The sequence below is a fragment of the Salvelinus sp. IW2-2015 genome, unplaced genomic scaffold (assembly GCF_002910315.2).
Source record: "Salvelinus sp. IW2-2015 unplaced genomic scaffold, ASM291031v2 Un_scaffold2201, whole genome shotgun sequence".
Lineage (NCBI taxonomy): Eukaryota > Metazoa > Chordata > Actinopteri > Salmoniformes > Salmonidae > Salvelinus > Salvelinus sp. IW2-2015.
This window is the reverse complement of record NW_019943531.1, coordinates 57460-70386: the sequence shown is the minus strand read 5'-3', so window position 1 is coordinate 70386 and position 12927 is coordinate 57460. Positions and strand designations below refer to the sequence as shown.

Sequence of the window (12927 nt, the reverse complement as noted above, 5' to 3'; positions counted from 1 at the left end):
CATCATTTTGTTGACTGAAAGGCATTCATTTTTGTTGACTGAGGCATTCATTTTGTTGACTGAGGGCATTCATTTTGTTGACTGAGGCATTCATTTTGTTGACTGAGGGCATTCATTTTGTTGACTGAGGGCATCATTTTGTTTACTGAGGGGGGATTCATTTTGTTGACTGAGGGGTTCATTTTGTGACTGAGGGTGTTCATTTGTGCTGAGGTGTTTGTTTGTTGACTGAAGTGTTGATTTGTGTGACTGAAGCATCTTTTGTTGACTGAAGGTGTTGATTTTGTTGATGAGGGCATTCATTTTGTGACTGAAGGCATTCATTTGTTGACTGAGGGCATTCATTTTGTGACTGAGGGCATTCATTTTGGTTGACTGAGGGCATTCATTTTGTTGACTGAGGGCATTCATTTTGTTGACTGAGGCATTCATTTTGTTGACTGAGGCATTCATTTTGTTGACTGAGGGCATTCATTTGTTACTGAGGGCATTCTTTGTTGACTGCAGGGGCGTTCATTTTGTTGACTGAGGGTGTTCATTTTGTTGACTGAAGGTGTTGATTTTGGTGACTGAAGGTGTTGATTTGTTCTGAAGTGTTGTTTGTTGACTGAGTGTTGATTTTGTTGACTGAAGGTGTTGATTTTTTGACTGAAGGTGTTGATTTTGTTGACTGAGTGTTGATTTTGTTGAGTGAGGATGTTTTATTGTGTTGACTGAGGAGTTCATTGTGTTGACTGAGGATGTTCATTGTGTTGACTGAGGCTGTTTATGTGTTGATGAGGTGTTATTGTGTTGACTGAAGGTTCATTTTGTTGACTGAGGATGTTCAGTGTGGTTGACGAGGATGTTCATTGTGTTGACTGAGGATGTTTCATGTGTGTTGACTGAGGATGTTTACTGTGTTGACTGAAGGTGTTTATTGTGTTGACTGAGGATGTTTGTGTTGACTGAGGATGTTCATTGTGTTGACTGAGGATTTTCATTGTGTAGACTGAGGATGTTCATTGTGTTGACTGATGTTTATGTGTCGACTGAGGATGTTCATTGTGTTGACTGAGGATGTTCATTGTGTTGACTGAGGATGTTCATTGTGTTGACTGAGGCTGTCATTGTGTTGACTGAGATGTTTATTGTGTTGAACTGAAGGTGTTATTGTGTTGACTGAGGAGTTTATGTGTTGACTGAGGATGTTTCATTGTGTTGACTGAGGATGTCTCATTGTGTTGACTGAATGTGTTATTGTGTTGACGTGAGGATGTTTATTGTGTTGACTGAGGATGTTCATTGTGTTGACTGAGGGCATTACTTTTGTTGACTGAAGGCATTAATTTGTTTACTGAGGGCGTTCATTTTGTTGACTGAAGGTGTTGATTTTGTTGACTAAGGTGTTGATTTTGTTGACTGAAGGTGTTGAATTTGTTGCTGAGGCTTCATTTTGTTGCCTGAAGGCATTCATTTGTGACTGGGGCATTCCATTTGTTGACTGAGGGCATTCATTTTGTTGCACTGAGGCTTCATTTTGTGACGAGGGCATTCATTTTGTTGACTGAGGGCATTCATTTGTTGACTGAGGGCATTCATTGTTGACTGAGGCATTCATTTGTTGACTGAGGGCATTCATTTTGTTGGCTGAGGGCATTCATATTTTGTTGACTGAGGGCAATTCATTTTGTTGATCTGAGGGCATTCATTTTGTTGACTGAGGCATTCATTTGTTGATGAGGGCATTCATTTTGTTGACTGAGGGCGTTGATTTTGTTGACTGAAGGTGTTGATTTTGTTGACTGAAGGTGTTGATTTGTTGACTGAAGGTGTTTTAGTGTTGACTGAAGGTGTTCATTTTGTTGACTGAGGATGTTTATTGTGTTGACTGAAGGTGTTCATTGTGTTGACTGAGTATGTTCATTGTGTTGACTGAGTATGTGTCATTGTGTTACTGAGGATGTTCATTGTGTTGACTGAGGATGTTCATTGTGTTGACTGAGGATTTTTGTGTTGACTGAAGGTGTTTATTGTGTTGACTGAAGGTGTTTATTGTGTTGACTAAGTGTTATTGTGTGACTGAGATGTCATTGTGTTACTGAGGATGTTCATTGTGTTGACTGAGGATGTTCATTGTGTTGACTGAGGATGTTGATTGTGTTGTCTGAGGATGTTGATTGTGTTGACTGAAGGTGTTGATTGTGTTGACTGAGGATGTTCATTGTGTTGACTGAGGATGTTATTGTGTTGACTGAAGTGTTTAATTGTGTTGATGAAGGTGTTCATTTTGTTGACTGAGGATGTCATTTGTGTTGACTGAGGCTGTTTATTGTGTGACTGATGGATGTTCATTGTGTTGACTGAGATGTTCATTGTGTTGATCTGAGGATGTTCATTGTGTTGACTGAGGAATGTTCATCTTTGTTGACTGAGGATGTTCATTGTGTTGATGAGGATGTTCATTGTGTTGACTGAGGATTTGTTCGAGGTGTTATGTGTTGACTGAGGATGTTTATTGTGTTGACTGAGGATGTTCATTGTGTTGACTGAAGGATGTTCATTGTGGTTGACTGAGAATGTTCATTTATTCCATTTCAGATCTTGAGCTCCACACCAATCTGGAGGAGAAGATGCCGTACTGGTTGTGAAGAGATTGGACCAGTCATCTTCACCATCTACCCCAACCGCAAGGCTCCAAGGTGGGTATGGCTCCTCGTTAGGGTTGCAAAATGTCTGTAACTTACCTATAATTCCCAGGTTTTCCAAAAATACCGGTTAAGGAATTCCAATGAATCAGGGTGAATAAGCAGGAAATATCAAAATCCCTCAACCAGAATTTTGGTGATAGGTAATCTTTGCAAACCTGTGCTTACCACTGATGTGTTGGTAAGAAAAACGTTGGGAGAAATAAAAGCTGATTACCGTTTGAGGTGAATAAAGCTTGCTCCTGTGTTTTCAATAATTTTTAACGCTCGCACAAATTAAACATTTACGGAAACATCGGTCACCTTCTACCATCCTACTGGGGAAATTAAAACAGTCTTCACCTTCTACCATCCTACTGGGGAATAACAATCTTCACCTTCTACCATCCTACTGGGAAATTAAACCAGTCTTCACCTTCTACCATCCTACTGGGGAATAAAACAGTCTTCACCTTCTACCATCCACTGGGGAAATTAAACAGTCTTCACCTTCTACCATCCTACTGGGGAAATTAAATACAGTCTTCACCTTCTACCATCCTACTGGGAAATTAAACAGTCTTCACCTTCTACCATCCTACTGGGGAACTGAAACAGTCGTCACCTTCTTACAATCCTACTGGGAAATTAAAACAGTCTTCACCTTCTACCATCCTACTGGGGAAATTAAAAACAGTCTTCACCTTCTACCATCTACTGGGGAAATTTTAACTTTTCTGCGCTACGGATCCCTTTTTACGGGATCATTTTCCTAAACAACCGCTGAATTGCAGGGCGCAAAATATTACTAAATATTAATTATCATGCAATCACAAGTGAAATATACCAAAACACACGCTTAGCTTGTTGTTAATCCACCTATAGTGTCAGATGTTGCTTTACAGAGAAAGAAATCCAAGCTTTTGTGAGTGTAATCAATCAATTGTAGAACAGCTAGCCCAAATTAGCATGGTCACAAAAGTCAGAAAAGCAATAAAATTCTCGCGTACCTTGATAATCTTTGGATGTTTGCACTCACGAGACTCCCAGTTACACACAAATTATATTTATAATTATATTACTTTTACAACAAAACGCTATTTGGGTTGCGCGTTATGTTCAGAAAACCAAAGCCTCGTTCCGTTCGACGAAAATTCCAAAGTATCCGTAATGGCCGTAGAAACATGTCAAATGTTTTTTTAATCAATCTCAGGTTGTTTTTAACAAACATAATCGATATATTTCAACCGGACCGTACCCTACTCAATAAAGGAGAAAAATAAAATGGAGAGCTACCTCTCGCGCAGGAACTAATCGAGGACACCTGACTACTTTTGAAAATCTCGCTAATTTTTCAAAATAAAGCCTGAAACTACGTCTAAAGCCTGTCACAGCCTGAGGAAGCCATTGGAAAAGAATCTGGTTGATACCCCTTTAAATGCAGAAAGACGGGCCGGAAACACAGATAAAAAAAATTAAAAAAAATCACTTCCGGGTTAGATTTTCTCAGGTTTTCGCCTGCAGAATCAGTTTTGTTATACTCACAGACATATTTTTGACAGTTTTGGAAACTTTGGAGTGTTTTCTATCCTAATCTGTAAATTATATGCATATTCTACGATCTGGACCTGAGAAATAGTCCGTTTACCTTGGAACGTTATTTAAAAAAAATATTAATAATCTGACCCTAGCGTCAATTAACACAGTCGTCACCTTTTACCATCCTACTTGGGGAAATTAAAACAGTCTTCACCTTGTACCATGCTACTGGGGAAATTAAACAGTCTTCAGACTTACTGTGCTTAATCTCTATGCTAAATATAACAGAGCTTTGTGGAGGCAGCGTTTGGAGAAATCAATGGTCCTGTGTTCTTTTTTTCAAAAGGCCTCAATACTTTTTTCTGGAGTCAAGGAGAAGCAAACGAAGTGCGGACTCGTCTAATGACCAACCTCATCAAATTCAACCCCTTTCGAAGCTGAACTACACAAACAGAAGTACAGGTAAGGCACACACACACACACACACAGACACAGACACACACACACAACACACACACAGACACACACAACAAACACAACACACACAGACACACACACACGCCACACACACACACAGACAACACACACACACACACAGTACACACACACAACACACAGTCACACACACACACACACAGTCACACACACACAGTCACACACAACCACACACAGTCACACACACAACACACACAGTCACACACACACAACACACAGTCACACACACACACACACACAGTCACACACACAACACACACAGTCACACACACACACACACACACAGTCACACACACACACACACAGTCACACACACCACAGTCACACACACACACAGTCACACACACACATCCACACACACACACAGTCACACACACACACACAGCTCACACACACACACACACAACACACACAACACCCACACACACACACACACACCACACACCCACAATCACAATCACAATCACAATCAGGGATCTGGATGTTTTAATGGTGCGTGAGCTGCCTCTAGTGGTCTTATGTAAAACCAGTGCCACTCTTTTAGATAGACTAGAGACATAGCACAGGGAGACGTAACCAAATGTTGCTTTTTATATTCTGCCCGTTTTTAAAAGTTACAAATTGTAAGAAAGTGCTCAACAGCAACAACTAAGTGCATATAGCTCTTAACACATAAGAGTAAGCAGAGCAACAAGTACAGCCCTCCCTACTGTAACTAAGCAGAGCAACAAAGAAAGCCTCCCTGCTTAACTAAGCAGAGCAATAAGAAAGCCTCCTACTGTAACTAAGCAGTGCAACAAGGAAAGCCTCCCTACTGTAACTAAGCAGAGCAACGAGAAAGCCTCCCTACTGTAACTAAGCAGAGCAACAAGGAAAGCCCCCCTACTGTAACTAAGCAGAGCAACGAGGAAAGCTCCTACTGTAACTAAGCAGAGCAACAAGGAAAGCCCCTACTGTAACTAAGCAGAGCAACGAGGAAGCCCCTCTACTGTAACTAAGCAGAGCAAACAAGGTCAGCCTCCTACTTTAACTAGCAGAGCAACAAGGAAAGCCCCCTACTGTAATAAGCAGAGCAACAAGTACAGCCCCCCTACTGTAACTAAGCAGAGCAACAAGGAAAGCCCCCTACTGTAACTAAGCAGAGCAACAAGGAAAGCCTCCCTACTGTAACTAAGCAGAGCAACAAGGAAGCCCCCCTACTGTAACTAGGCAGAGCAACAAGGAAAGCCTCCCCTACTGTAACTAAGCAGAGCAACGAGGAAAGCCCCTACTGTAACTAAGCAGAGCAACAAGTGAAAGCCCCCCTACTGTAACTAAGCAGAGCAACAAGGAAAGCCTCCCTACTGTAACAAGCAAGCAACAAGTACAGCTGCCACTGTAACTAAGCGAGCAACAAGGAAAGCCTCCCTCACTGTACTAAGCAGAGCAACAAGGAAAGCCTCCTACTGTAACTAAGCAGAGCAACAAGGAAAGCCTCCCCTACTGTAACATAAGCAGAGCAACAAGGAACAGCCTCCCTACTGTAACTAGAAGAGCAACAAGAAAGCCTCCCTACTGTAACTAATCAGAGCAACAAGGAAAGCCTCTCCTACTGTAACTAAGCAGAGCAACAAGGAAAGCCTCCCTACTGTAACTAAGCAGAGCAACAAGGAAAGCAACAAGGAAAGCCTCCCTACTGTAACTAAGCAGAGCAACGAGGAAAGCCTCACTACTGTAACTAAGCAGAAAACCTTGAGAAACCAGTCAGACTGATAAAACCAAACATGTTTCTATATGTTCCAGACTGAAGAGATTTCCAGTATGTATATCTCTATATAATCCCATAACCGGCTGAAAGAGATATCCAGTGTGCTGGAGAAGCAGCACGACCTGATAAAGCTGATGATCCAGAAGATGGAGATCACCTCGGAGGCAGACTGAACATGACGGGCCCACAGGGTCAAAGGTTACAGGCAGAGGTCAAACTGGGCCAAGCAAAGGCTCAACTGATCCCGCTGATGAAGGTCCTCGGAGCGCAAGAACGTTTGAGTCCTTCAATTTACCGGTGACATTTGTCGGCTTTCCATAAATCCCGGGTAGAAAATCCCTGGGATCAGAAGGGATATAGACGGAGGTCCACAGAAACCTCCGACCAGGATTTGTGAAAACCAGGGAATTGTAGGAAAGACCAGAATTGTGCATCCTTATTTCATGCACCATAAAACAATATGACAAGATATTTAAATAGAGACTTTCATTGTTATATTATACAGTCACTTGAACTGCTATTGTTTTTAAAACTTACTGTAGGATTACTATGATTAGCATGAATTAAACTTATCAGTGGGGATACGACTTCTGAGCACCCTTTGATTGGTTAATTATGGATCTCTCTCTCTTGTCTCTCTTGTCTCTTTCGTCTCTCTCTGTCATCTATCTCTATCTGCTGTTCTCTGTCTGCTCTGTCTCTCTTGTCTCTGTCTCTCTGTCTCTCTGTCTCTCTCTCTCTCTGTCTCTCTCTCTCTCTGTCTCTCTCTCTCTCGTCTCTCTCTGTCCTCTCTTCTGTCTCTGTCCTCTGTCTCTGTTGCTCTGTCTCCGTCTCTCTGTCTCTGTCTCTGTCTCTGTCTCTGTCTCTGTCTCTGTCTCTGTCTCTGCTCTTCCTCTCTCTCTCTCTCTCTTTCTCTCTGAAACGCTTACTTGTATTTCTCAATGTGTTGGTAGATTATTGTATGCACGTAATAATAATGGCATGTGTTGAAATTATTTGAATATTGGTATGTATGTTTTATCTTAAAACCTGTCTGAAACATACTGGAACTGAAGGTTGTATTTTGATGGAACCAATAAAAATTGTCAAATCGTTCCCATATCATGCTCATGCCTCTCCCTAATATCAATATGCCTTGTCCATTACTGTCCTGGTTAGTGATTACTGTCTTATTTCACTGTAGAGCCTCTAGCCCTGCTAGAGGTCCTGCATCCAGGTCCTGCAGTGCCTAGCTCCACTCCCACTCCCCAGGTGCTCATTTGTTGACTTCTGTAACCGTAAAAGCCTTGGTTTTCATGCATGTTAACTTAGAAGCCTCCTCCTAGATTTGCTTTATTCACTCCTTTAGCACATTCTGCAACCGGATGTCTTGCCGTGTCTGAATCCTGGCTTAGGAAAACCAACCCAAACACTGAACTTTCCATACTAACTATAACATTTTCCGCCAAGAAGAACTTCCAAGGGGGCGTGTTTGCAATCTATGCAGAGATAGCCTGCAGAGTTCTATCTTACTGTCCAGGCTTACCAAACAATCCAGCTTCTACTTCTAAAAATGCACCTTTCCAGAAACAAGTCCTCATGTTGCCGCTTGCTATAGACCACCCTCTGCCCCCAGCAGTGCCCTGGACACCATATGTGAATTGATTGCTCCCCTCTACATTACATTTAAGTCATTTAGCAGACGCTCTTATCCAGAGCACTTACATCTATCTTCTGAGCTCATGCTGCTAGGTGACCTAAACTGGGACATGCTTAACACCCAAGCCATCCTACAATCTAAGCTTGATCCCTCAATCTCCCACAAATTATCTATGAACCTACCAGGTACAACGCCAATATCCGTAAACACGGGCAACCCTCATAAGATATAATCCTAACCAACTTGCCCTCTAAATACACCTCTGCTGTTTTCAACCAAGATCTCAGCGATCATTGCCTCATTGCCTGGATCCGTAATGGGTCTGCTGTCAAACGACCACCCTCATCACTGTCAAGCGCTCCCTAAAACACTTCAGCGAACAGGCCTTTCTAATCGACCTGGCCGGGGTATCCTGGAATGACATTGACCTCATCCCGCAGTAGAGATGCCTGGTTATTCTTTAAAAGTGCCCTTCCCATCTAAATAAGCATGCTCATTCAAAAAATGTAGAACCAGGAACAGATATAGCCCTTGGTTCTCTCCAGACCTGTCTGCCCTTGACAGCACAAAACATCCTGGTGGCGTTCTGCATAAGCATCGAATAGCCCCGTGATATGCAACTTTTTCAGGGAAGTTAGGAACCACATAACACAGGCAGTTAGGAAAGCTAAGGCTAGCTTTTCAAGCAGAAATTTGCATCCTGTAGTACTAACTCAAAAACGTTCTGGGACACTAAAGTCCATGGAGAATAAGAGCACCTCCTGCACACTGCACTGAGGCAAGGAAACACTGTCACTACCGATAAATCCACAATATTGAGAATTTCAATAGCATTTTTCTACGGCTGGCCATGCTTTCCACCTGGCTACCTGTACCCCGGTCCAACAGCCCTGCGCTCCCAATAGCAACTCGCCAAACCTCTCCCCACTTTTCCTTCACCACATTACAGATAGCTGATGTTCTGAAAGATCTGCACTCTGTACCCCTACAATCAGCCAGGCTAGACAATCTGGACCCTCTCTTTATCTTTATCTGCCGCATTTTTGCAACCCCTATCACTAGCTGTTCAACCTCTCTTTCGTACGTCTTAAGATTCCCATTGATTGGAAAGCTGCCGCGGTCATCCCCTCTTCAAAGGGGAGACACTCTAGACCCAACTGCTAACAGACCTATATCTATTCTACCCTGCCTTTCTAAAGTCTTTGAAAGCCAAGTAACAAACTAGATTACCGGCCATTTCGAAACTCACCGTACCTTTCCGCTATCAATCTGTGTTTCAGAGCTGGTCATGGGTGCACCTCAGCCGCGCTCAAGGTCCTAAACGATATCATAACCACCATCGATAAGAGACATTACTGTGCAGCCGTATTCATCGACCTGGCTAAGGCTTTCGACTCTGTCATCACAGCATCTCATCGGCAGACTCAATAGCCTTGTTTTTCAAATGATTGCCTCGCCTTGGTTCACCAACACTTCTCCGATAGAGTTCAGTATGTCAAATCGGAGGCCTGTTGTCCGGACCTCTGGCAATCTCTATGGGGTGCCACAGGGTTCAATTCTCGGCCGACCCTCTTCTCTGTACACATAAATGAGTGTCGCTCTCGCTGCCAGTGATTCTTTGATCCACCTCTACGCAGACGACACCAATCTGTATACATCTGGCCCTTCGTTGGACACTGTGTTAACTAACCTCCAGATGAGCTTCAATGCCATACAGCTCTCCTTCCGTGGCCTCCACGGCTCTTAAATGCAGTAAAATAAATTGCTTGCTCTTCAACGATCACTGCCAGCACAAGCCCGCCCGCCCAGCATCACTACTCTGAACGGTTCTGACTTAGAAATCTGTGGACAACTACAAATACCTAGGTGTCTGGTTAGACTGTAAACTCTCCTTCCAGACTCACCTAAACATCTCCAATCCAAGTTAACTCTCTTTGGGCTGCAGGGCAGTATTGAGTACCTGGATAAAAGGTGCCCATTTCAAACGTCTCGCTTCCAATTCTTGCTCGTACATATGCATATTATTATTTATATTGGATAGAAAACACTCTCTAGTTTCTAAAACCGTTTTAATTATATCTGTGAGTAAACAGAACTCATTTGCAGCAAACTTCCTGACAGGAAGTGGAAAATCTGAAATCGATGCTCTGTTCTAGGGCCTGCCTATAAAATGTGCTTGATATTTATTAGTATACATGCACTTCATACTCCTTCCACTAGATGTAACAGGCAGTGAGAGAAAGAATGGAGTGTATACATGATCTGAGGTTTGAATAAAGCTCTTGGCATGACGTGACCCAATTTCCTGTTTTCTGAAGCGCGAGAAGGGACCTGGTATTGCCTTCTGTAAAGCTGTCGTTAAGACGACTAATATCTCCGGCTTTGATTTATTTGATACATGTGACAATATATCGTAAAAGTATGTTTTTTTCAATATAGTTATTAGTTATTGAAATTTTTTCGGGACGTTAGGCGTGTTGCTTTGTCTGCGTTTGTTTCAGGAAGGAGAGCTTCCGCGCACTTTGCTAGTTTCCGTGCTAATTGACTGGAGAGAAGGACATTCTAAATCCAAACAACGATTGTTCTGGACAAAGGACCCTTGTACAACATTCTGATGGAAGATCATCAAAAGTAGGACCCATTTTTATGATGCTATTTCATATTCTTGCGAACATGTGAACTAGTAGTTTGCGCCCAGATTTTGGGCAGCTCTCCCATAATATAAACTGCTGTCGTAATGAAGTTATTTTTTAGAATTCTAACACGGCGATTGCATTAGAACGTAGTGTATCTATCATTCCTTACAACATGTATTTTTTAGTAATGTTTATGAATAGTTATTTGGTCAGATATGTGGAGTGTCAGAAAAATATCCGGACGTTTGTGGGAAAAAGCTTACGTTAGCACAATGTATAACCACTGATTTCAGCTCTAAATATGCAAATTTTCGAACAAAACATAAGGTATGTAAACCTGATGTTATAGACTGTCATCTGATGAAGCTTATCAAGGTTAGTCAAAATTATATATCTTTTGCTGGTTTGTTACGATCGCTAACTTTTGCCTGCTGGTAAATCGGCTTGTGTTTCTGGTATTGTGGTAGCTAATATAATGCTATATTGTTTTTTCGCTGTAAAACACTTAAGAATATCGGAAATATGGCTGGAATCACGATGCCTTCTTTCTTTGCTGTAACCACATGTATTTTCAGAAATGTTTTATGAGAGTTTTAGGTTATGAACGTTGGTGTCTGTAATTACTCTGGCTGCTTCGGTGCTATTTCTGACGGTAGCTGTGATGTAGCTGCAATGTAAAACTGATTTTATAGCTCAAATATGCACTTTTTCTACTGTAACTAAGCAGAGCAACAAGGAAAGCCTCCCTACTGTAACTAAGCAGAGCAACAAGGAAAGCCTCCCTACTGTAACTAAGCAGAGCAACGAGGAAAGCCTCACTACTGTAACTAAGCAGAAACCTTGAGAAACCAGTCAGACTGATAAAACCAAACATGTTTCTATATGTTCCAGACTGAAGAGATTTCCAGTATGTATATCTCTATATAATCCCATACAGGCTGAAAGAGATATCCAGTGTGCTGGAGAAGCAGCACGACCTGATAAAGCTGATGATCCAGAAGATGGAGATCACCTCGGAGGCAGACGAACATGACGGGCCCACAGAGGTCAAAGGTTACAGGCAGAGGTCAAACTGGGGCCAAGCCAAAGGCTCCAACTGGATCCCGCTGATGAAGGTCCTCGAGCGCAAGAACGTTTGAGTCCTTCAATTTACCGGTGACATTTGTCGGCTTTCCATAAATCCCGGGTAGAAAATCCCTGGGATCAGAAGGGAATAGACAGGAGGTCCAGAAACCTCCGACCAGGATTTGTGAAAACCAGGGGAATTGTAGGAAAGACCAGAATTGTGCATCCTTATTCATGACCATAAACAATATGACAAGAATATTTAAAATAGAGAACATTTTCATTGTTATATATACAGTACTTGAACTGCTATTGTTTTTAAAACTTACTGTAGGATACTATGATTAGCATGAATTACTTATCAGTGGGGATACGACTTCTGATGCACCCTTTTGATTGGTTAATTATGGATCTCTCTCTCTCTGTCTCTCTCTGTCTCTTTCTGTCTCTCTCTGTCTATCTATCTCTATCTGTCTGTCTCTGTCTGTCTCTGTCTCTCTCTGTCTCTGTCTCTCTGTCTCTCTGTCTCTCTCTCTCTCTGTCTCTCTCTCTCTCTGTCTCTCTCTCTCTCTCTCTCTCTGTCTCCTCTCTGTCTGTCTCTGTCTCTGTCTCTGTCTCTTCTGTCTCTGTCTCTGTCTCTGTCTCTGTCTCTGTCTCTGTTTCTCTGTCTCTGTCTCTCTCTCTCTCTCTCTCTCTCTCTCTCTCTCTGCAAACGCTATACTTGTATTTCCAATGTGTTCGTAGATTATTGTATGCACGTAATAATAATTGCATGTGATTGAAATTATTTAATATTGTATGTATGTTTTATCTTATAAACCTGTCTGAAACATACTGGAACTGAATGGTTGTATTTTGGATGGAACCAATAAAAATTGTCAAATCGTTCCCATATCATGCTCCATGCCTCTCCCTAATATCAATATGCCTTGTCCATTACTGTCCTGGTTAGTGATTACTGTCTTATTTCACTGTAGAGCCTCTAGCCCTGCTAGAGTCCTGCATCCAGGTCAGTGCCTAGCTCCACTCCCACTCCCCAGGTGCTCTCATTTGTTGACTTCTGTAACCGTAAAAGCCTTGGTTTCATGCATGTTAACATTAGAAGCCTCCTCCCTAAGTTTGCTTTATTCACTCCTTTAG

General features: G+C 42.2%; 1 protein-coding gene across 1 annotated transcript in view; it reads left to right on the top strand.

The window, feature by feature from the left end:
- LOC112073258 (transient receptor potential cation channel subfamily A member 1) overlaps positions 1–12202 on the top strand; it is a 60991-nt gene extending 48789 nt beyond the window's left edge. Inside the window, 3 exon segments of the mRNA XM_070440084.1 lie at positions 4494–4616; positions 4618–4667; positions 11660–12202. Coding sequence (XP_070296185.1) covers positions 4494–4616; positions 4618–4667; positions 11660–11861 — 375 coding nt within the window. The 3' untranslated portion in view covers positions 11862–12202.
- The last annotated feature ends 725 nt before the right edge of the window (positions 12203–12927 follow it).